At 43.9% G+C, this 25,763-nt stretch overlaps 1 protein-coding gene across 1 annotated transcript in view; it reads right to left on the bottom strand.

The window, feature by feature from the left end:
- Positions 1-25,763, bottom strand: part of SDK2 (sidekick cell adhesion molecule 2) — a 590,299-nt gene that overhangs the window by 164,300 nt on the left and 400,236 nt on the right. The window contains exons 19-21 of the mRNA XM_086929413.1: positions 8,676-8,871; positions 6,820-6,918; positions 5,213-5,404 (exon numbers count right to left, since the gene is read on the bottom strand). Coding sequence (XP_086785539.1) covers positions 5,213-5,404; positions 6,820-6,918; positions 8,676-8,871 — 487 coding nt within the window. The remainder of the gene's footprint in view (positions 1-5,212; positions 5,405-6,819; positions 6,919-8,675; positions 8,872-25,763) is intronic.

Raw genomic sequence — 25,763 nt, forward strand, 5'->3', positions numbered from 1 at the left:
AAAGCCTGTAACGACTTTGAGACCTGCTCTTGTGGGGAAGAAGGAAGAGAGCAATGTTATACGTGAAAAGACGTTACTGGTAGATGAAGCTCGTAGGTTACACGTAGACGAGTCACAGGGAAACTTTAGGTCAAATGCATATGCTAAACTATTGTACGAGTATATCGATGCCATGGAGGCCAAAGATTGCTACGTTTGTATGCAATTGCCGGCTTCGGTAGACGAAGGCATTAGATATCATCATCTCCCATTGACTTATGGGATAACATGTAGTTTACTGCTTAGTATATTTTATGGTAGGGAAGGATTTGAGTACTACTTTTCAAATTATGATTCGGTACTGCCTGAAGTTCCGAATTATAAGCAAATGAATAAGTGGGATTATTACAAAAAGGAGGATAGATTAGCCAAATTCTTTCTTCCATGGGATACACTAGATACATCATATGCACGCAGAAATAATCTGACTTGCAAAGTGTCAGAGGTTGAGAAAAAGTTCATAGGACAAGTAGATGATAGATACAGAAGACAGAAGATTCTAAAAATGTCAGGACAATGGAAAACGGATTGGACCGAAGAAGAGAAGGCACATAAAAAGAAAGGTAGCAATGGTCCAATAGCGTTGGATAGAACGCAGAAAGGGAAGTTATGTTTAACTCGAAGCAAGACATATTATGAGAGTGTATTTGTAGGTGAAGTGAATTGTGAACATGCTTTTCGTTTAGAGTACTATACGAAAGATTTCATGAAAGGGATGCAGGTTATTCCGAATGTGTATTTTGTATGTGGAAGAAGTGCCTATGTAAAACTACCTGACAATTGGTATGGTTCGTGTTACTTGGCAATTGTCTTCCCCAAAATATATCATGCAAAGGATGTAGCGATAATAGAAGGAAAGGCTTCGAGGAGAGCGAAAAGGGAAGTAGGAGATGCAGAAGTAGTAGGAGATGTATTTGGAGCGATGTTTCCTATGTTAGGTTTAATACTTAACGACGTTAAAATCAGGAGACTGGCTACAGTTGTGGATAGATTATCTGCAAGTACTGCAAGGTCATTAATGTTGGTAGAAGGCGAGATGCAGTCGATTAGAGCAATGGTTCTTCAGAATCGACTTGCTTTAGATGTACTGCTAGCAAAAGAAGGCGGAGTTTGTAAGGCTTTGAAGGTTCAGGAATGTTGTACTTATATTCCTGATAATTCAAAACCACTTGAGAAAGTCATACGGAACATTACACAGATTCATCAAGAGATCGAAGATTTATCGAAAATAAATGTATGGGAAAAAGTTGGTCATGGAGTGGGAAAGGTTGGGAGTTGGTTTGCCAACCTTGGTAAAAGCATAGTATGGTATATAATAAAGCCTTTATTGATAGTATTAATTTGTATAATCACCTTATTAGGGTTTGTGAAATTGTATAAATGGTATAGGTCAAACCGGTTACAACGAACAATGAGAGAGCAAGAAAGGAAATTAGCTGCTTTACAAGATCAACAGTATAAAAGTTTAAGAGCTCTCGAAACGAGGAAAAGAGGGAATGTTGTAACTAGTTCTGTTTAGAGATGTTATTCAAATTGCATTTAGTGATGACTCCTAGAAGTCATCAAAGGGGGGACTGAGAGAGCGCAAATTTGAATAGAAATTATGTATAGGCCGTATTTACAAGCACATCGTATAATATAGGAATGAAATGTGTATCGTAATGTGAAGTGACACTTATAGCATATAGATAACCGATGTAATCAACGTAAATATAGGAAATGTAACTATATTCACTTTAGAACATGTATTAGATTTAGAAGGCCCGTATACGTAGTGGGCTGATGTATAGATGGTGTAGAAATGCTTACGAAATGTAGAACGTGCAAAGTAGAATTCATGTACGTGTGAAACGTTAAATGGAGAAACGGAGAAATGTAACATGAAGAAATGCGTAGAATGTATAACACAATATAGCGAATGAGAATATAAAGTTATACTCTACGTAGTTATATTCTATGTAAGATGTATTCAAGTATAATCAAGACTTTCGCTAAATACGAATATATAAATGTGTGTTAAAGGTTATACTGTGTAGAAGGCTTTTTGTAGAAATGTTAGAAGGGTTTAGGTCATTTGTGATTCTAACCTGGCTGACTAAGGGTTAGCAGGAGCACAGTCCAATGTATATAATTTAGCGGACTTACAGGAGTCGTAAATAGCTTGATGTGGACGTGAGAGCCAAGAAGTCTAGCACTTGTTAGATTTAAGGTGACAACGCTGGACAAGGTTTATGGCCTGAACGTGATGAGAAGCGCTTAGAATTTGAGACTTGTTTTTGAATGACCATTCACAGGACCTAGAAGGTCAAAGAATAGCAGTTGTAAGTTAAAGTCTTGTTTAAGTTCATATGACTTGTGATCTGAAAGTGTCAGTTGAAGTCACCAATAAGAAGATGAAGATGACATCTAAAGAAGAAAGGTCAACTTAACGGACGACGAAAGAGATGAAGCAATGGAAGAAGCCAGAAGCTGACATCATCGGGGAAAGTCCGTGGTGGGCGTCAAGGGGCGTTCCACCTACACTGAGATCGTGTATTTTAGGGACAGCACCCCGGGGAGGAGGTAGCAATTGGCAATTGGAGATTAGGAACAGCAAGGGAATTGCTCAAGGGAGAGAAGGGCGAAGCATAGATGACTTGAGCAGATGCGCTGAGAGAGATCAGAGCGCAAGAGAGCAGTAGGCCGAGGACCCTTAGAAGAGCGGATGGGTAGGCAGAGAGGGTACTGCTTCTTAAACTTAAGTTACCTTTAGAGGCTAAGAGAGTTTGAACTTCTTTGGAAGTCAAACTGCTGACACCTTTTTAGGTTAGGAACTTGCGAAGTAGGGATGTCACTTAGCATAGAGTAGGGACAGATTTAACTTGATACTTTTCTCTTTCTGTAGATGACGCCAAGGAACCACTTCACATCGAAGCTTTAGATTGCTGATATTGGAACTGATTTTGTATTCTTTTGTATACTTTGATCCCGAGAGGATTGTAATTGCATCCAACTTTGATTTTTATATAAAACTTTCAAACTTTATCAGTTGTAAGTGGTTCTTCCGAGTGGCATCAGTTAATGGGGTTTGTCTAACCTATGCAGGGGTTGTCTTTTACTCAATGACAGATACTAGCGGTCCAAATTAGATGAATGAGATAAGTTATTAAATTGATCATAAATTGATATCAAAATCTCATTCCCCGCAATACCCTTCAGGGTGAATATGCGCTTTACAAATACACATCTTATTTCTGCTTCCATCTGAGAATTCATAATAAGATTTGGACTTCAAAAAACCTCAAACCTTTTATGGGTGAACAGTGGTACTAAAAAAAAGTGGACTATAGCGCATTGTTTTGAAAGCGGATGTGAAAATATTGATTTTGTTTCACGCTATTCCTACATATCCATGATTCCACACCTCCCAGGGCCTCTGGTGTGGTAGCTGAGCCTATCCCGGTGTTCCAATAAGTATGACTAGCTGAGTGTCACTGGCTCAGCTATGAAATTAAAGGTTGTGATCCTTGCCCATGAGAGTAGTAAAACTTATGTTAAGAAGCAGAGCATTCCTGGAGATTGATATGAGCCCCACAAGCCCTGGATCAATGGAAAACAGGATTATCCAACCAACCCATATGCTCCACATAATGCAGATATCAGGGAAACCACCTGAAGGCTGGCTCTTAGAAAAGCAATGACTCCAAAGGAGAAAAAAACACGCTGGCTCCATAGGCTCACGCAGAATACTAGACGCTAAACTGGGAAAACACAAACACATTACAGATTAACCATTTTTGGATGAAGGAAGTAGAACGAATTTTACTTCCAGTTTCAGATCTGCTGTAGTGTTTGCATTTAAACTCACCTGATCCTGTGATCTGAGAAAGCCAGTGGCTGGGAGGCCTGTGGTCCTGACTAGACAGGTAGTAGCTGTACTGCAATATATTGAAATTGGCACTATGTAGTCACTGGTGCATGTATGGTATCGAAGAATGGCATTACTAGGATAGTGCCCTGCCAACAGCACTGTAATGTATCTGCACAGCTTCCTTTTAGTATTCAATATCCATGGAAGGAAGAAAGGGCACCCGGGGCCCGCTCAGATGGTAAGCGTGCTTGCCTGGTGGATGCTTGGGTCAGTGGACTGGACTATGTAAAATGAATAGAATACTCCTTAAATTAGCATAAATATTAGTGCGAGCATGCAGGGTGAAAGTACGGAGACATATTTTGTAAATGGCGCAGGAGGGCATGCCATACCACAGATTAGGCGGTGAGCCTCACAGAAGAGAGGTGGCTCTCCTTTCTCTCAGGAGGTGACAAATGGTCTTTGTTAGTTTATCTCTCTTGGTAAGAATGTTCAAGTAGAGAAGGCAAAACTGAAAACGTTTACCATGGATATTGTTGAAAATAAAATCATGCCACTGCAGTGGGATCCAGAAAAAAGAAAAGCAGAGGGAAATTCAACCACAGAGGGAAATTCGCTTACTCTATAAGTTTTATTGCTGTTTAATAGGGTTCTTTATGTGGTACAGTTAGGAAAAAAACTTTTATAACTTTTTACCAATTTGGCCAACGTTATTTGAAAGTGATAGAAGTTAAATACAACTTTTCAATAAACAAGTCAGACTTTTTTCAAAAGTTTGTAACATCATTGTTAACTTCTTAACAGACATTGGCACGTTCCCCAACACTAAAAACCTTAGATGGGTGCACTTTTTTAAATGATCGATGTTTTTTCAGAGGATTTAAAACGTTTTTGTCCGAAACTTTTGAATTGTGAAAATTGTCACAGTTTGTATATTTCACCTAATTTGCTTTGATGTCAACACTTTACTACAAAAAAACAACCGTGGGGAAATTATCCCATTAAAACTACGGTCTGTTGGGCTTTTCTCTCCAGAGAACATACTTTTCCTTGATTGTTTTGATCATTTATTAACTTTGGCAACTACATCAACATCATGAAGTTGGCAAAGTTTTAACAACATCTTCATGAGTAGGAAAGGGTTTACACCCCCATCCATCTGTACAATAAAGGAGAGCCCAGCTCAACAGAATTTGCTCGTCAATCACTTTGAGATTATATGACACCTTCAGCATTACTGATAAGGTGTGTTCCTCTTTCTTGTTACCAACCCATCTCCCATGGCCGCGCCTCAATGATGAAGACTGCCTTTGAAGTACATACCTGGTGGGACTCCAGATGAAATGGTGGATGAGGAAACAAGACCCTGCCCTTTGGCGGTCATGGCTGCCACCTCAATAGTGTATGTGGTGAGCGCCGTCAGGCCAGTGACTCTATACTCTAAGGTGACATTCGGCAAATAGTGCGTCACACGCGTGTTTGTGCGGTTGAACTCCTCCCAGGAAATCCGGTACCCTAAAAAACAAGAAAAGGGAAAGTTCATGCTAACAAGTCCACATAACAGTAACTGGATTTTTCTAACCCTTCTAATAATCATTAGGCTCTGACTTCAGCAGCTGAGCATCATCATCAAAAGGAGGCGCAGACTTCTTTAAAGCTTCCCTCAGACACATAAGGTAAGTTGAGCTGCAGAGTAATAATGCAAGCATTTCTCTCTTAGAACATGTATGAAACTTGCATGGATGGTGTCATCTTCATTACAGACTCACACTAAAGAGGTACAATACGTACAGTAGCAGCCGCAGAGCAAACCTCACTCATTCACAGTATGCCTTTTGTACATCAGAATGGTCATTCATACCAATATTATGGATGATATACTTTTTTTATCCAATTTGTATTGATCTTTAGGTCATAATAAGCACCTTATGCAATATAATCGAGTAAGGACGTTTGTACAAGACACTCAGTGCATTAGATATAAAACTGTGGCAGGAGTACATGGTTCAATATGAAATAATATTGGTGTCGAACAAATTAAACCAAGTAGCTGATCTCAATAAACAATGTTTATATTGATAATATCTGCATACATTATAGTTTGCAGTCCATCCAAAATCAAACATATAAACATAATCAAAATCCAACGTAGACCATCTCATAGCCCAAGAGCCCATAGCACCCCCCCCCCCCGGATGGTATACATTATAGAACATTTCCACCTAGTCATTGTTAGCTGGCCTAAGAGTACAGTCAATGGGTGTGCTTTTAGCACTTCTGGTGTGAGCACGATTGTAATTGCCAATAAGAAGGTTACAAGTAATCAAAGGCTTCTATGAAAGCCTTCATCTTCACATTGACACTATACGTACAGCTAGACTGCGTTGAACTCTTAAGAGGTATCAGAGAAATCGGCGTAGTGCAACTTTCTAGAGATGTCCACCGAGAACACACTACAAATAATCGGGCACAATAAGCGTAACTACTGATGCTCACAAATCTGTGTGTAACCCTCTCACCTTGTGTACTGCGCTAGTGCGATTTGTAGTCATATCTTTTGAAACCAATCTCTTTAATTTACTACTATTTGATGACACCCACCACTACCTCCACATGTGCCGGTACTTCTTTCTTATCCCGCCTCCAATGTTGGGTGTGAGATCTGCGGGGGTACCGACAAAAATCCTCATCCTTAAGAAAGCATTAGGAGCACATCCCACCGCTGAGGACACACTGCTTTCACCCTATTTCTAAGGCTGGAAGTCAGATATATAGTGGGATCTTATAAAACCAGTCCTTTTAAATACATAGGAAGAGCACATGCCACAGTTACCACCTCTTGGGAGGTAACACATGTGCTAAAAATAACATGCTAGGTGATCCTTAAAACATTATTTCTGTAACACCCCAAAGCCTGTGGTAACTCCTACCTGTCAGGATCCCATTCTTCTCCAAAGGGTCCTTCCAGCTGACCTTCAGAGATGTGTCCAGGATGTCAATGAAGCTGAGGTGACCAACTGGACCAGGGGCTGTCACAGGAAACAAAACAAGCAATGGGAATCAATGGACACAAGGCGGGAATGCTATGATTGTATCCAGAAGTTCAGAGCAAGCACTATCCTGACAAACACAGAAACACATTTGATTATTTCGACAAAAATCACTATAAGATGTACTTTCTTCAGCTTCTGTGTATCCAGTCAAAGAATATCGTTTATAATAATAATAATAATAATAATAAAGGAATTTATAAAGCGCCTGGTGACGCCATCCCGGCGTGTCCCCGCGCTGTGGAGTGAGCAGCAGGAAAAAGTGAGAGACCTATAGGGTAAAAAGGTGGGTTTTTAAAAGTTTCCTAAATATTGTCTCTGTCTCTGCAAGTCTAATGTTCAGAGGGAGAGAATTCCAATTTTTGGCCGCCAGCGCACGAAAGGAGCGCCCTCCCATTCTGGCCTTGTTTATCCGGGGGGCTTTCAGAAGTCCAGTTCCTTCGGAGCGTAGTGCTCTGTTGGGCATATAAGGGATAGCAAGATCCTTTAGGTATTCAGGGGCTTTCTGAGAGGTTATCCTGTGACATATGAGGAGCGCTTTGAACAGGATCCTCTTTTTTATAGGGAGCCAGTGAAGGGCAGCCAAGGTGGGCTTTGAGGCAGCTCTTTTGGGTAGTCTGAGGACTGTTCTGCTGGTCTCTTTTTCATGTTCCATTTATCTAGCTCTGTGTACATCAGCAGCTATGTATGCAGAGAATTAGTGAGATGTGTTAGAATGCTTTGTAAGTGGGTTCATGGGATTTCAAACCACCATTTACCACTGTTGAACATCGCAAGAGCCTTATTTCATGTCCAATCAGCCACGAGCCATTTGCACTAGTAACAGTAGAAGCTGGCCGACGATTATAACTGCTGCTTTAACTTACCTGGCAAGCCCTTTATGAGAATAGGAAAGCCACAAAGTCAGTTTCAGCCAATGACACGTAAACGTAAGTCCTGTGTGCAGCCAAATGTGTGGATTTTGTTAAAAAAATGTTTGAAAGAAAACAGGAGTGACTCCTCCGCTAAGGTGGAGGAGTGTCGCCCCACTGCTCTCGGAGCATGCAAAATAAAATGAAAATAATGTTATCATAATTTTATTTTTCGCAGGTTCAGGACTGCCTTAGGGCAGGGCGGGGCTGGTGGCACAAGGGGAGCAGTGGTTTGCACACTCCAAGTACGCATGATGGTTTGGCAGGCCAAACAGTTATATGGACTTTGCATGTTCCACAAAAGGCTGTAATACACAGCCTGGTGAGGAACATGCATAAGCTCCCATTCCCCATCTGAGTGCTGAACCAAGGCACTCAGACCAATCACAAGCCTGCATTGCAGCATTGTGATTGGCTTAGGAGACCCTGGGTGCTTCCTGCTTCTGAGACGCACCAGAAAAAGGGACACAGTGGTGGAGAGACTGTCACAGTGGCTGTGAGGAGGTAAGTGGTTTCTTTTTTGTATTTTAGCCCCCCTCCAGCCCTGTCCCCTGCCAGCCGCTTCTGAAATTGATGGTACCTCCTGTTAAGTATTGGAAATATGCACATATGCATGTCTTCATCAGCTTACTGATTCTGCTAAAACATTTCAGTCGTTTAATTAAACTATCTAATATTTTACCAAATTTCTCTAGGTCTGCCAGAACTCATTGGAAAAGCAGAACAACATAGAAAAGAAATAACCCGAACCAATTGTAGTATCTGTATCAACCGCACACGTTTGTGTTCCAGACCCTGCCCCGTTCATCAGTATTGCCCACGTACCATCCTCGTGTGTGCGCACGTGCTGCGCAGGGCTGCGTGGACCATCCCCTGGCGTGGTGAAGCAACGCACAGAGGTCATGTAATCTGTAAACTTCTTCAGGCCTGGGATGAAGCCCACGTGGATGCTATCCTGGAAGTTGGGTCGCACTGTCACTATCGTCACTTCCTCATCCTGGTCAGGCTCCCAGGCGATCAGCTAAGAAGAGAGGGGGACGACAAGAAGAGTTAGACATGGATGGGTGTTGCAAGAAGAGTTTGGCAATTTGTTACCCTTTTTAAAAAAGCTCGTTCCAGAGAAATACTAAAACATATCATAAATCACAGATGTTCGATTGTTAAAATTTAAATCAAAACATCAAGTGAAATGCACCACATATCTCTGTAAATAGGAACAATTTTGAATAATATTTTCAACTAAATAACTCTAGCACACTAAAATACACTAACATATACGCACACGCGTACTGATTTTAGGCCATCAAACAAGATTTGAAACTAAATTTTGCTTATTGGTGTAATCAGTCTAATACAAAACCATCTCTTTCCATATGTTCCACCTGATGAAGATTATACAGCCATTTTAGGTCATGGTTTTGACAACACATTTCCCAACCAAACATACTGCTTTCAATAAACCTACGGTCGACTTTGGGTCAGCCTTCTTCAAACATTGGCTTTTTGGACCATGGTATTTCAGGCATTGTCTTGAGGCTTTGTTAATTACATCTTGGCACAGCCCAGTTGAGATCTTCCCTAGCGCCTCATGCTATTAGCTAATGGGTGTGTCCGTTGACCTCCAGTGGACAGCTTGCATTGCAAAGCATGAGCAACTATTTTACAACTCCTGGGCTCTGCATCAGTTGGCTCCTCGTTGCTCGTTCCCACCCCTGCCACTTTCCAATCTTGTGTGGGTTCCTCTTTGGTCCCTCTCTTACAGACTTCTTCCTCTGTGTGTTGCCATCTGGCAACTCCCTCCTAACCCTTACTCTTTCCCCGGTGAATCGCTCCTCATCCTTCCCATCTGTCCTATCTTCTTATTGCACATTTGTATTACGCCCTTCTTCCCTGCTGTCTTAAATCAAGAGCCCAGTGGCTTCTCATCAGTGTTGCTGAGACCTGTTTTCTGCAATTTCTTTCTTTTTGAGTGTACGGCAAAGATGCCCTTATTATGCTGCTGTTGCTTTTTACGGCTTCCCTGCCATCTTGCCCTTGGATTTCTCAGAAACAGAATCCAGTCTATAATGAAGGCGACCTGGGCTTCATAACATTCCCTTTTCTGGTTCTAGATCATAGCACGGAACGAAGGACTATAATGAAGGCATCCTTGCCATCTAACCTATATTTCAAACAGAAACAAAAACAGGACTGCATTGAAGACACGGGTAATTTCAATATAGACCAACTTTCGTTTCTTTGATTTGTATGACTTTAATGTGCTAATGCTGGGTCTGCATGTGTTAGCACATTAAACCCAGACCCATCAGCTTTGCCAATTGTTCTTGTCCCCAAAGATCAACACAGAACAAATACTGGGCACTGAAGTTAAGTTGCAATTAATTTGAGGTTATTAAAAGCTAATTTGAATCTATTTTGGGATTGTTAGTCTAACTGCAAAGCCCTTGTCCTCCCTCTTCTATCACGCTACACTCCTTGGTAGCACTGCCAATGCCACTTACTCAATAGCAAAGTTCTCTGTTCTAGGACACATGACAAAGCTGCTCCTACAAGGCATGACTGTGATGGCATCATCACCAGAAAGTTCATTAAAAAGGCACACATACTAATGTTGACTGCCTCTGTGAACCAGGTTAGGTTTTGCCTCACAACCCTCTTTCTAATCCACCTATAATCATTAACTAGGGCACTAGTACTCTCCCAGGTTACTGCTATAGTTTTTAGAATGAGCCCACCAGGCACAGAGTTGTCTGGTTGCAAAAGTCATATTGTAAGTCTACCAAGAAACCAGAGACACTTGCAGCAGACCCATTGCTTATCATTGGTTGGATTTACTGTCATGCTTATTTGACTGCTGATTCGATTGCTTGCCTTGTCTATCATGTGTCAGTCCCTTCCCCGGAGCACTGCCTATTTACTTGCATCTTTCCCATTCTCACGTTTGGGGTACCTCTTTTTAGTTTTGTCTAAAGCACTCCACAAGACTGCATGTGTTTTCCAGCTGTCTCCCTAGGGTGCTCCTTTTATGCCCCTCTGAGCTCTGTCTTTCTCTCCTGTGTGCTTCTTCTCAGCCCCCTCTGTGACGAGCTCACCTTCATTTGCTGCCTCCCACTATCTTGTTTTGCAAAGTCATCCTGTGCCCTGGGCACCCCCCAACTTTTTGCTGACTGGAACTGGTGGTAACTGACTCTGACTGACCCTGGGCTCTATTTAACCAGGCCCAGGGCCAGGGCCAAGCTAAAAGGAACACATTAGAATACAGTTAAGACATCCAACATACACTAGGGTACACTATGGTATGGTGGGGTACCCCTGTAATTGACATGACCTACCCCATAAGCCCCTAGTATGTAATAGGGCAGGGGATTGAAACTACCTAGAAGTCTCCAGTATCCTGGGGCATGACAGTTTAGAGGCCAGCAGATTCTCTGCACCAGCATGTGTGCAGTGCTGAAGCCTGAGGTCAGTTTAAAAGCAGCACAGGTTGCCAGGACAGCTTTTAAACCTTAAATTGTGCCCAAACTCGACTTTGGGGGTAGGGGCCCTTAAAAATAAAAAAAACTACCATGTTTTTACATATTAGGGACCCCCAGTGTCACCCCTAGGTATCGCAGGGGTGGGGGGGTCAGTTATCTATACGCCACACCCTTATAAAATGAGTTTTTATATGCCTGGGTAAAGTGAAAATTTACATTTCACTACCCACATTGTATTAAAGAGCTGCTCAAATTCGACTTTGATGCTAGAAGAACTGGGTATGGAAAATCTGCATGATTTCTGCAGATTCAGAACCCCTGAAGTCTCCTCTAGTTGCACAGGGGGTGGGGGTCCTGTAGAAATTAGGGAAATACTTATAAAATATGGTTTTATAAGCCCTGGTGCTAGAAAAGTGTCTCAAGTCATTTTCCCCATTGCAAACCTCATGGCCCATAGATTAACATGGTAGGAAGTTATATATTAATAAATATTGATAGGAGAGGACTAGCCGGACCATTCAAATACTTCCCAGAATGGTAGTAGTAAATCCAACAAAATGATATTGTTGAATTTCTACTAAAGTGTACATACAAGAAGTTATAAGACTTTCTTGTTTGTAAGTCCAAATTCAGCCTTTCAGTGGTCTGCCCTGATTGGTCAGAGTTAAGTGGATTAGCGAGGCTGCTTTGAAGAGGTGATAAAGAACACCTCTGCTGGGATTGCAGTGTGCTGGTCTATAGGAATTGCAGGCCAGGGGGGTGGAGTCGTAAACCATCCTCTTCAAAGGCAGAGGGGAGGCCTGGGTTTCAGTTTCAATCTGATACTCGACATACAGTCAGGGCTAGGCTTAAGGAGGCTATGTGCAGATGGTAGGGGGATAGTCCATGAAATAAGCCATCCCAGGGGGTGTGTTTAACCAGCTCTTACCTCTTTGCTGAAAAATCAGCCATTATGGATTTGGAAGAATGATGCCCTCTGGGACAAACTAATGCCACACTCTACAGGATGTGGTCATAACTATGAGGAGTTGCCCTGCTCTCATTGGTCAGCAGTGACAAGGTGCTTGACCGAGAGAATTTTGCATAAGTATCTGCAAGCGGCAGAGCCCTCCAGATCTGCTGCTTGAAATGTACTGAAGCAAGAAAGAAGTGCCCTGCTGAAAAGATTTTGCTGTGCAAGGAACTCTAAGGCCTGACCTCTGAAGACTGCACCAAGTGAAACTGCGGCCATGTGGATTACCTTGCTGCCAACGGACAAGAGTGGAACTCCCTGCAAGCTACAGGTTAACAGAGCTCACCTGGACAGCCCCACAAAGAATTCAAAGCCTGGAGTACCAGTGGATTTGTCAGAGTTTTGTTTGAGTGGATTGTGGAATTGAAGTTTCATACTTTCAAGGACCCTCTTGGAGATTCCAGAACCTTGGATTGTGTGTTGGATACTTTGGGACCCGCAAGCAGAACTCCAGGAAGGTGTTCTAACTGGACCCCGCTTGCTGAAGAAGGCGGCCCAGCACAGTGGTGAGAAAATTCTTCAGAACAATTTATAAAGGTGTGTCCCTGACAGAGAAAACAAAATGACTAAAAGGGACAGTGTTGGTTTCTAAGCACTAGAAAGTGACTAATCTTTAAAAAATCATATCTCTGGTTCCCCTAGAGTGGAATTTTTTCATTTTGGTGTCATTTAAAAGATAAAAACATTACCTATTTTTATAAATTGGTGTGGGATTTTTATTTTGTGTTGTGTCTTAATTATTTACTGAAATGGTGTTTTTAAATGCTATACATACCTGTCTTTGAAGTTAAGCCTGTCTGCTCACGGCCACGTTACCAAGGGTTGAGCATAGGAATAATTTTCTAAGACCTATGCTGGGTCTGATCATGTGTTAGTGACCTTATTGCTAGTGGCAGACCTACATTTGCCCCAACCAATTATCCCACTTTCCAAGACTTGCCTTTTCCCTTGTGTGTTTCTCCCTTTCAGCTCCACCTTACCATCTCTTACCATCTGCATTCCGGTGCTGCTTTCCCTCACCTGTGCCTCATATTGCTTTCCCCCACCCATGCCACAGGAGTTGCTTTCTTTTCTCCAATGCCTGGTGTTGCATACCCCCACCCACTTAAAAAAACAAAACACTTTCGTATGTTTTTATTCTTATGTACCGATCCATCTCGGATCATTTAATAAGAAGATAAAAAAGCATCTGTGTCATTTTGCAGGCATGCGCATGCGTGGTGTGCGTGCCTACAAAATGACAGTAGTGGTCTCGTCATAGACCTCTTTTTTTTTTAATTCTTCTTTATCCATGCTGACAGCGTCGCTAAAAAATTACTGGCAATAACAATAGGTCCCAAAGGCGAGCCCCATTGGCTTTGTCACTGCTTGTGATGTATTGGATGCCTTATCCTTATCCGTATCCGACAGATAGGTTGTAGGAGGTGTAAAATCGAACAGTCCAGAATATCTGTAATTTGAAAACCTGGGACAATTTCTCTCCAGATCTTGCTCGCTTTCATGGGCTACTGTTTGCAACAAGGGCACAATTTTCAATGCCAGGACAATTTATAACTGCAGATCAACTACCCTTGGGGCTGGTTGTAGGCAAAACGCATCCTTGCACCAGCTGCTTCTCCCCTCGTTGGGGCGCTGGGTTTAAGAAGCATTAATGGGAGGTGGGTCCTGAGGAGTCTCTAGGGCAAAACCTGGAAGTGTCAGAAGAATGCATCCTCTTCAGAAGGGCACTCTAGACTAACTCCATTAATTCCTAAAACCTGGAACCAAGGTGCTTTGTGTATCTAACACTAGCATCACAGTCCACTGGATCTTGGAAGAACGTCCCCTGGGGCAACATTTGAGATGCATGCAATGCAGTGTCTAGCAAATGCCTACCAGCGCATCACACTCACCTGCCTGACTCTTGGACTAACACTTCCAAGAAATACTTGCATTAATGCAACATACAGAGACCCTCTCTATGGACACCCACCTGTCCAATCATGTATGCGCATCAAGATGGAGAGAAGATAGAGAAGGCGCAGCATCCAGCGACCACAGCGGGGGAGCGCCAAACTGCAGAGCATCAGGGGGAGGAGGTGTACGGTTTGGGGATCTGCAGCCTAGAAAGGATATCTTGCTTGTCGATTTAATTCCCCTATTTTATCTAAATGTCATCTGCAGTAAAAGGTAGTGGTAGGGAGACACCAGACGCCATTTTAATCTCCACTTGCCCAGTTACAAATGTCTGGAATCTGATCTAAGTTATAGCCCCCGGAGAAATCACAAACATTCCCTCTGCGTTGGGTAACAGCAGCAAGAGAACAAAGAAGGACTAGGGAGGAGGAAGAAACAAACAACTGGGCAAGAAGAGATGTGTAAATCGTGTACGGTCCTCATTACAAGGGGCCCAGAACATGGTGGCCCATGCACAAAAAACTGTTTCTGCACAGATTATTATTATCAGTGGCGGTTCGCAGAGGTCACTCTGTGGGGCGATGAGGCGGGGAGGAAGCGGGGTGGGCGGGGGAGGGGGGTAGTGGAGTCCGACATACGGCAGCAGATATTTATTTATTTATTTAAGTTCACCTTTGCCGTCGTAAGTCGGACTCCACTACCCCCCAAACGCCCCCTCATCGTCCCACAGCATTACCTCTGCGAGCCGCCACTGATTATCCTGTTTGTAAGAGTTGACTGCACCCTGTACATTACCAGGAATGATAAAGTCCGACCCCAAGAGGTAACATTTCATTAGTTCAAGCCAGCAGAAATGTAGTGCGCGAAAAAGGACAAAAAACATATGGACGTGCAGGTTTTGGTGCAGAGAGCACCTTAACCCCTGTGTTATGCCTCAGTTGGATGGGTAAAACATGGTAAATTGGCATTTATGAGCATTAGTGAATAACGTATCAACCGCCAAGTAAGCCACTTGCAAAGAAGGAGCATTTACAAACACACACAGCAACATCAAACACACCTGCAGTGGGCACATGAAAGTCACAGACTCTGAAGTGTGGTGGGCATGTTCAGTGGAACAGGGAGCACAAAGACAATGGAACAGCAGGACACTGACACCCACACTGACCATACGGCAGTGGGACATCACGTCAGAGAGACTCAGAACAGGGACTCATGGACTCCCCGGACAAGGAAATTATTGGGAAAGAATCAATAATAACACACACAAACATATACACCATAGAACAGGAGGGAACACTGACAAAAGTGTCTCTCACTTTCTTCTCCACCAAACTCACATTCTCAGACTCTCTTCCTTTCCTGCTGAGTCTGGGGAACGCAGACATTGAGGCTGCGACAGGCAGACACATCCAAAGAGTAAAGGAACACACTGACACTGAGAGCAGGACCACATGGACTCCCCGGGCAATAGTATACATGGGACGCATTTTCCTTGTTTGCGTCTGGCTCACTTGTTCAAAGGTGCGTCTGCAGCAAACAAGGAAAATATGCCGCATTAAGTTGAATGCGCCTCCTGACAGCTTCTTTGCATCTGCCACGTCACAATGCAAATGAAGGAACACCCTCTGGTGATATCGCTGGCGCTATATGTGCGACAGAACTATCGGTAATACAGAAGGGGCCATACAAGCATTTGCAGCCACTTCTGTAATACCAAAGTGCCCCAGGAGCGCCGGAAGCGGGTGCAAACACCTGTTGCACCCCGGGGCAATTGCGTAATATGGCCCGATGAAGTGAATTCAAGTTCACTGAGACTAATAACATATTGATACTTGGACATGGGATACACTGACACCGGGAAAAGATAACAATTGTTTTCTTACAGGAGTGGCTCTCACACCATGATTGAGAGACTCTTAGATGCTGACAGGATGAGAAGAACGTTACAGGCCACTGGTTAGTGCGCGGACACTAAGGCGTGCACGCACAGGGACCATAGCTACACTCTGTGCACGAAATGGGCAGGTACTATCAGGTACGCAGTACCTGCACTTCTTTACTTTGGAAGATATAGTAATGGAACTTCTCAGCACAGCCGCTATGCTTTTAATGAGTGAATACCAACACATTTCCGCAGCAAACAGGCACTCTGGGAAATGTAATTTCCATTTCAAGCACTGGTTACACTGGATAAGAGGACACATGCACACTGGAAAAGGGGCTGCATCTGTGCTACCTCTGGGAAAACACACACCAGGACAAGGAGAAACGAGCACTCTCACTCGGCGAGTGGGACATATACATGCAGAGTGGGGCAGGGAGAAACCACAGTGCACTCACTCTGACACTCACTGGGACCGGTACAATGGAAGAAACAAAGAAGGGGCAGATGCACAGATGCAAACAATGATAAGAGGTGAGAAGATCCAAATCATGGGATGGAGGACCCCTCCCTTAACCCCTTCGCAGCGGAGGTAATTCCCCGCTGTGCTGGGGGGGCGGGGAGCGCGCACAACGCCCCCGTGCTCATGACGAGCTCAGCTCGTCATGAGGCACAGTGCTCGTGTGCTCATGACGAGCTGAGCTCGTCATGAACACACCCGTTCCCGTGGAACGCTCAGGACAGCAGGGGAATTATCCCCGCGTGTGAGCGTTCCACGGCTCTTGACGAGCTCAGCTCGTCATCAGCACCGGAGCACGTGCCTCATGGATGGAGTTCTACATTAAATCCACAACATAACTGGGATACAAACCCACACATGCTCAGTTTGGTTAAGAGACACAAGGAACACCCATGAAATGACGAATCTTCAACTATTTGACTTGAAGAAGTTTGAAAATATTAAATGCTGGCGGAACTTCTAGATCCAAAATCAGATAGAAGACGGGAGGCTTGAGATAGTTCAAGACGAGACATGAGATAAGTAATGATCATCCCTCCCCCAAGATGTCCCAATGCACAATAAACGATTATAGACAATCAAATACTTCAAATCAAAGGGAGCCAATTGCGAGTGAGAAGACAGTCAGTTTAAGCACCAGGCCACAGATACTAATGAGAGGTAGTTACATTGATGAAGCTACTCTCGGTGCCCCATGAATTCTGCTCTGGAGACAGCATCCCAGAAGAGACACAGTTAGAGGAGAGGATCCAGAGAAAGGTGTCTGCCCCTGGCGTCCAGCCAGAATGAGGTATGCAGCACTGGAAATAAAGGGAATCCATTCGGATCTCGGACTACTGAGCAGGATCTGAGATCCGGAGACACCCCAGTGAAAGGCGTCCCAGTGCAACTTTGTCACTGAGGCATATTCAGAAGCTTTGTGGTGAGAGTAGGAACCTGCCAGAAGTAAGGGAGGCCGCTATTTCCCGGATAAACCGGCTCAACACAAATGCTTCATTTAGGGAGCCTTCAGCACTCATTTTGGGTGGTGTCTTATTGTGGCTGGCAGCTAGCTGGATAAGACATCTTGATACCAATGCCATTAGACGAAACAAAGGCACTCGGCATGCTGTCACTTGACGGATCATTTTTCCCGTGCTTATTTAGTTTATTATCATGTATAACACAAAAACAATCCAACATCCCCATGCACGTCAGGGGGCCAGTACACCCCTCATATCAGCAGCAGACAGAGCATGGCCCTTCACAGATCCTTAAGAGATAAAACTATTTTTCAGTGGCAGGTTTTTAACTTTTCATTTGTAAGAGATATGCAGGCAGTGTAAGAATGTCAGATGCATATGTCTATGCGTAATTACACCAATAGCCATTTAAATACCACGTATTAAGTCGTTAATCCTACTTGAAATAATGCTTAGCGGGTGTACAAAACCAGTGAAGATTTACATTTGTGTCTTGTAGTTTGCATGCAGCTCCATGATGCCAGCTCTCAACTCCGTGAGCTATGTTATAAGGAGTGTAATTTGTGACCTGAATGTAAAAGAAGGATCCCTACAGGAAAAGCAGTAAACCACTGCAATGTCTACATGAAATACAAATCTATGACCTACATGTTACACATTGTGATTGCAGCAGGTATATTAACCCTGAATTTTTTTTATGGGGAGTCAAACCTGTGACTAGACTGCAAACTTAGGGCCTGATTTAGATGTTGGTGGGATCGTAATGGAGTGGGCTTTTTTGGCGCCTTTCCAGCACGCCTACCTGGCAGTCAGGTCCCGCAATTTAGATGCTATATTGCAACGGGCAAGAAGACCTCTGCGGTCCCGCTGACTTCGCTAGGACTTAATTCCCAGCCCCTTCGGTGGGATATGTGCTGCATCAACAAACGATGGACGGAATGCTGAATGAATCAGGCATTCACCTCCAATCAAGAGATCTGGGGTAACCCCTTCGGTGCTGATGACGGCCCCCAGCCGTCATGAGTCACTGTGCTCGTGTGCTGATGACGGCTGGGAGCCGCCATGATCACACCCGCGATCGGAATGTCCAGCACAGGCGCGGAATTCCGGCCGCAGCCAGGGGGTTAAATCCATTGTTCTTTTGCTCACTACACTACCAACAGGAGTCCCTCGTACTTTGAGTCAGGACGACAATGGCAGGCGAACAGCCCAGAAGACTGCTGCTGCAGTGGTATACTTCTTATCGCGTCTACACCTAGACAGGGCAGGTGGAGTGCCATCAGCTCAACGGTGTTTCAGAGACCGCTGCGACAGCGGGCCTGCAGTTGGACGGCCAAGAACTAAATCAGGCCCATAATCTCGCTAGCAAGTGCATTACCCATCAGAGGTTTCTTATTACGAATAGACTGTGAAACTTGCTGGGTACACAGAGATCTCTGCTGCTGGTGCCTCAACCCCACAAGATATTTCAAAGTGCAGCCTGCTCATGATCAATTAAGTAATCCATAACAGAACTTCTGATACATTTGTTGATGTACTCAATTTCCTTGAGGAAACGTTTTTAAAAAATGAATGCGCAGTGACTCAGATTCCGCTCCTCAAAACTCTGCCCTTCTGACTCCATTCCTTTTCTGCTGCCACCCTTTCACCCCCCAATTCATGGGACTCTAAAGTTGTTTCCAGTCCCACCACTGGATGCATGTTTCTTTAATGTCGAGCATCCTGTGAGTCTGGGTGGGGACAGCATTATGTAGCCAACACACGGTTGTAATAAACCTGCACATAAAGGCATAAGTAACCTGCATGCTATAGTGTTGAATGTTGGCAGGATCGGCTCAGGCAGTTCAGGGTGAGGGAGATGCATTTTAAGGCAAAACGCAGCAGTGAGTCCACTGCCACATATGGAATTATGGAATGTCAGTAACCTTCCAGCAGCATATTGTTGCCTTGCCCCTCCACTGGCCCCATCTCAGGGACCCCAGGAGGTGAGCTGTGACCCTGCAATGAAGAAGATAATGGCCTTGCACCCCCCCACCTGCCTTTGGGCAGGCCGCCTCCTTTTCCACTGCATTTAGGAACTGCTTTTTTTAAACATAGATGATGGCTTCACACCTTTTAATTAACGGGCCCTGATGTTTTTTCAAATAGCGCCCCTATTCCCCATGACCCTTCTTCAGTTATACTTTTTACGCACAAAGTAGGTGTGAGGCGTGGAGCATGAAAGTTATAGTCAGTAGAGTGGTGTGGGAGGTGTCTCCACTGGGGGTTGAGATGTGGTGGCACATTGACTCCACACACCTTGGAGATGGGATCTCAAGGCCTCATTCCAGCTGCACTCCTGCTGCCATGTTCTAGGCTCACTTGGAGAAGGCAGATGTATGGTCTTGGCCGGGCAGAGTGGAGGGAGTCGGTGTAGCTGTATCTAGAGCTGCAGGTGGGTTTCACTATTGCCTGGAGTTCCATGGGAGAACAATTGGGATGATATGCCTCACAAGGTGCAAGGAGTGATAGCATCCTGATCACAGCCAAGCCTCCTCTGTTTTCCTTGGCTTTGCGTTGCTAGTAGTTGTTTTGCAACCAAGGCCTACTCGAGGAAACGGTTAGAGGATTTTCCTTGATACACTATAACACGATTGTTAGGATAAGCAATTAAAATGAATATCGAGAAGAGGTATTTCTTTCTAAAGGAATATGCCTGCACTTAGACAGTAGGGAACACAGAGGGGTTCAAAGCTCACTACAAAACCTAGGGCCTAACACTTATGCTTGAGAAGTTAGCATAAAAAGCGATAATGTTATTCGGTTGAAGTTACTAATGAGTTGTTGTCAAAGATGCCAACAAAGGCTAGCCCAATGGAGAAGGCGTCTTCTTGGGTCAAAACAGCTAGGATGGTAGGCTCCTTCCACTCCGAATACTGAGCAATAGAGAGCAGCTCAATCCTCAGCTGGGAGGCACCAGAGAATTGCACAGGGTGCATGGCCTTTTCACAACAATTTAGTGGACAGTTTTCACAAGGGTCCATAGATTCTCCTGAGACTCTTCTGAATAATGAACAATGGTTAGGGTTGGACTACAGGGGCCAGTAACAAAAAACGGGCTTGCTCGGTTACAATTCGGTTATGTTCATCCCCGGGGTTATTGATGCTCGATGTATCCGCAAGAAGCTTGTATTCTGGGGGCTCCAGTAGGCTGTTACGAATGATAATCGACCACAAAGACTTCCACGTGTTGTAGACTGAGAATCATAGGTTGCGGTTAGAACCTTATTTCACTTTCAGTTTCTACGGACTCCTTTTGGGTCTGGTTTCATAGCACCAGATGCACGGTAACATAGAGCAACCCAAAGTGTGTCAAGTAAATCTGAATTCAGGAACCAACCAGAAGGAGAGGGAACTACTGGGGCCGATGGGACCAGGAACATTTGCTTCTTCTGTAGGTTTGTGGCGAACTCTTGACAACACAAATGGTGTTGGAAACCACAACGAAAGGAAACAACTCAAATATGTTTGCAATCTGTATGCTTAGACAGCAAGTGTGTTTGACTAGAAATCTGCATGTCACAGGGAGGCCATGTTTACTCTAGGGTTTTCCCGTTAGTTTTAATTCAAATGATACCAGACAACAGTGCCAAATAATGCGTTAGTTTGATCTATGGGAGACCGTGATTGAACTATTGTTTCTGAGGGTCATGGGAATTCCTCTTATCCCAGTTACAAAGTGCAGGCATTGTGTAGGAATACACTGGATTCTAGTGCCAGTAGCTATTTCCGACACTGGTGCCCCGCTTCAGGATGGGGGCTGTCCTGACTCTGTCTAGGTGTGGTGTGTTGACACCAGGACTTTGCGGTAGGAGCCTAGCGACACACTGTGGAGTGTGGCAGTGTCTGTGTTTGAATTACTCCTTGAATCAAGTCTACGAAAAGCTTCGAAATTTTCATTCTGATAAACCCCTCTTTTTCCACCCGCACACCACAGGGCAGAAAGGAACAAAGGAACTGATTAAAATGCATAAAGACCTAGCGGTGGCTCATAAGAGCTAGAAGTGAGCAACATTTAACATTTTAAAACTCCTTCTTACCTTTTTGCCCTAAGAGGAGAACATTTCCCTTCATTAGCTTTTGATTCGCCACTTGGAAGTTCACAGACATATTTATTTCTTCATTTAAGGGGTTTGTAAAGCATCGGGAATCTCCTCTTATCACTAATACAGAGTGCAGAAAGGGAGTCTGCAGCAGCACCCAGAGAGGAGGCAGAGCCAACTAAAGGGGAAGAGACCTCTTAGGTCCTATAGGCTCTATTGGCTTAGATACATCTTGTGTCTATGCCAAAGAGCCAGTAAAACATACTTAAAGACTTTTCTGAACAGGCAGTGGTTAGACTCAGCTCTTAGGCTCGAGTGCAAGACATTCCAGAGTTTGGGAGCCTGGACACTAAGGTACCAGTCTCCATGTTCTTGTGATTAGATGCATCATAGTGGTATAAGCTGAATATTAGTTGATGAAAGAAAATATATTTTCTGTGCGGGGTGGGGAGTAGGAACAATGGCAAAAGTCCAAGTATATTTCGTAGTTGCAAGGTTTTTTTTTGTAAGAAGAGTTGGAGACGAAAATAAAAGTACAAGAAATCCTTCCTTATATGTTTATAATTTTAAAGAGGAGGATAGGAAATGTGCATACTTTCTAACTCTCCGTTTTAGGAAGATAGGGTTGGTTTCAGGCCTATATGTTGTTAAGTGTGTGAGCATTTTACCCACATTTTCTTCCCGAAAAGCCATTTTCCAATTGTATGTGTTTTAACCTTGGAATACACATTTCAAGTTCTAATCCCAGCTTCAGCATATGACTGAAGCCAGTGAGCAATTCGCTGTATTTCTTTGTAGCTCAAGTTGTAAGCATATGGCGTGTAACAATGTGTATTGTAAAAATGTTCGATTTGATGTCCAGTACTGACTCGACTACATGTTTCTTTCTTGCCCCAATCTAGCTTTGGTCCCCTGGTTCCAACCAGACCCTATGTACACAGTACTATTCTGCCAACACCACCTCAAGATTAGATATGCTGCTGCTCAACGTCCTAATGAAGGCCCCTGCGGGTCACAGGGCCCCCTGCACTTCATGAGGCCTGATGCAGCTCAAGGTCTTTCATTTCTGAGATATGGGAGACTGAGGGACCCTCAGGCAGTGCTTAGTTTGTAAAAGAATGAGTGCTGGTGACCAAAACTCTGCTTAGAATCCCGCTGCTAGTGAAATTAAATGATGGTGCACCGAATACCAAGGCTGAGCAGTCTTAAATCATTCATGGCTCTCCCTGGCCAGCTTTATCCTCCGCCTGGGGGTTGCCACTTTCTCCTTTGTGAAGTTTTTTCTGTCTTTCTCTTCCTTCGTCTTTCCTCTGTATTTTTCAGCGTTCTTGCTCTCTGAAAGGTCTAATGCAAGAAAAAAAAGTGCTGATCCCATAAAATGAGTCCTGGTGGCCTCCACAAGCAACATCCGACTCAGATTAAGCCCTGCCCTGAACTCATTCTGCAGGGGGTTCCATCATTTTGTGTCACACAGCTGCTCCTGCTGACATGTCTTACTCTTTCATGACTGAACCAGGACTATGCGTGGACATTTATGTTAAGAGAAGGGGCTGAATGTAGCAGAGCTTGTAAACTAGGGCCTCGAGGTAGCCAATAAAGGAAGCTAGAAGAGCTTTACTGTAGCATGCATCCCCTTTGTCATTCATTTTCGGAAGGAACTTGTAAAAATAACAAATATGCAATGGTATATGGTTGACTGTCACTGACTCCGTCCCTCCTGTCTACTCCTTCACTGCTCATACCCTCCAACCTACCACAATTTGCAGGTTATTAAAAAAAACTCTAGGATTTACAATCAATCACGGTTGGTAAGAAGCACAGCTGTCACCAATGCAGCAGGCGCAGTGACACAGAGACCCAGGGGAAGAGGACTCACTGCATCCAATGTGTATTTGTTTGTTTACATTACCTAGTGACTGGGCTCGTCTGCCTTGCTTGCATTAAGACCCGTGGCATCTTTGCTCAGCCTCTGGTGGTCCTCGGGATTTATGTGCATGCCATCTAAAGAGCTCCTTTTTGGAGGCGAGTAGGACGAAAAGAGATCCGAAAATGTTCCCGTTTTTGGGAGTCAGAGTTTTAAATAAAAAAATCCATAAATAAGGAGGAGGCATCAGCGAGCTCGGTGCCGCCACACGACACGATTCCCCGTTCAACCCTGTTGCACCCAAAAAACAGATATAATTTTGGAACGTGTTTTTTTCTTCAACAAAGTCATTTTTCGTCGAAACAATCACAGGTGCGTAAAGCTTCCCCCCCCCCCCCCCCCCCGCACACACTGAAAACGACACCTTTGAAAGGCGCCGGGTTTGGAGAAGCGGCGCAGGATTGTTATCTTGTGGAACAGAAAGAAAGGATCAGGGACCCAGGCCTCATTATCCGCAAAAACACAATCCTCGGCGCGCTTCCCTCTGAACAGGTTCGGCAACGCACGCGGGCAGCTCACGAGCACTTTCATCTCTTGGCGCGAGGCAACTAAACAGCGAAGACTCCCAGGGACTTGTGAGAGGCGCGAGGTTCGAGCCCGCCTTTTATGAATAAACCTAACAGGCCACGGGTCTGCGCGTGGGTATTTCAAAGCTCTCACTGGCAATTATTTTCCTCTGTTTTGCCCGAGCACACTCGTTAGCCAGATTCTAAAATCCGTATTGTTTGTGTCCCAGGGTGACGACGAGTGAAGATGCTCTGCTCTTCGTTCCCCCCGCCTTCATGCCCACACAAATTTGAAAAAACAGGAATAAAGGTATCTAACCTGCTTTCTTCATGATTTATCAACTTGGAAAAGCTTAAAATGAGGCCAGGAAACTAAGCTCCGCTGTTGAAAGTGTTTGTGGCTTATAATTGTTTTACCTTGTGGGATTTGTCCACCAGAAAGGGAAGAAGGGGAAATGGGTAGGGGCCTAAGCTGGTTATCTCATAGTTTCAACAGAAGTGTGAGAACATCGATACCGGCATTAATACATATATATTCCTATAATATTATTCAGACTTCGAAATGTAATTGGTAAAGAAACATGACTATAATAAGAGAGACTAAAGCTTCTTTATTCTCTTTCACTTGTTCCAGTCATTGTCTATTGGTGTACAACCAACACGTTTCAGCTCTTGGTGGTATGCCATCAGGGGTCTTTTTCAAGGCAATAATCGAAGAGAGACTCAGATTAGTACCGTTGTTATTTGGTCCTAAAATTGAGTATTGAGGTCTTTGAATAAATGGACATAGGGCATGGAAGCCCAGTAATCCAAATGTGTTTTCATTGGTCTTGGGCATCGTCCGAATGTCGTCTCTGTGGTCTGTAAGCAATGTGCTTTGGGTACACGTGTGGTTCCCTGATCGGAGGAAAAGCTTTTCCACAAGACAACGATTGGAACAACCAAAAGAGAATAAATAAGCTTTATTTTCCCCTCGACTCTACTTGTGTGTTTCTACTAATTACATTTTAAAGTCGGAATAATACTATAGAAATATATATGTATTGCTGCTAACATTTCCAAACCTCTGTAAGAAGCATTTTTTTTTCATTTCAAATCTTTTTTATTGAAGAATAAGGATAAAAATAAAGACAATACAATAAATCTTTAAAGGTACAAATGAACAAATTCTTGGTATCATGACACTTACAATAATCAAAAAGCAAATCAAGGGAAGAAGATAAGAAAAGGAAGAGAGAGAGAGAGAGCTAGAGAAGGGAAAAGATAGAGAAGAAGAGAAGAGAGAGGTGAGAAGAGAGAGGACAGGTGTATCCATAGGGCAATAGTAGTTGGTTTACCCAGACTCGGTACACTGTGTGCGTAGCAGAGAATATGCAGTAAGTATACAAAACTACAAGCAAACACCTCAAATTCCACCTAGATACTGTTTGGAAAAGTCAATTGTTGAGCTGCATATCATGGTGGTTCAAAGTGGGAGGATGACGCATCCAGGGATGTCCAGAGTTTTTTGTTCGAGGGCTTCCAAGTGGCTGACTGCAGTGCAGGATTATCTGCCCCTCTTAAAAATGAGAGCCATTCCAGCCACATTTTGAAGTTGATTTCGTCAAAATTTTTCCATTTGTAAAGAATGACCTTGCACGCCAATGTCAG

Source organism: Lissotriton vulgaris, chromosome 7 (genome assembly GCF_964263255.1).
Source record: "Lissotriton vulgaris chromosome 7, aLisVul1.2, whole genome shotgun sequence".
NCBI lineage: Eukaryota > Metazoa > Chordata > Amphibia > Caudata > Salamandridae > Lissotriton > Lissotriton vulgaris.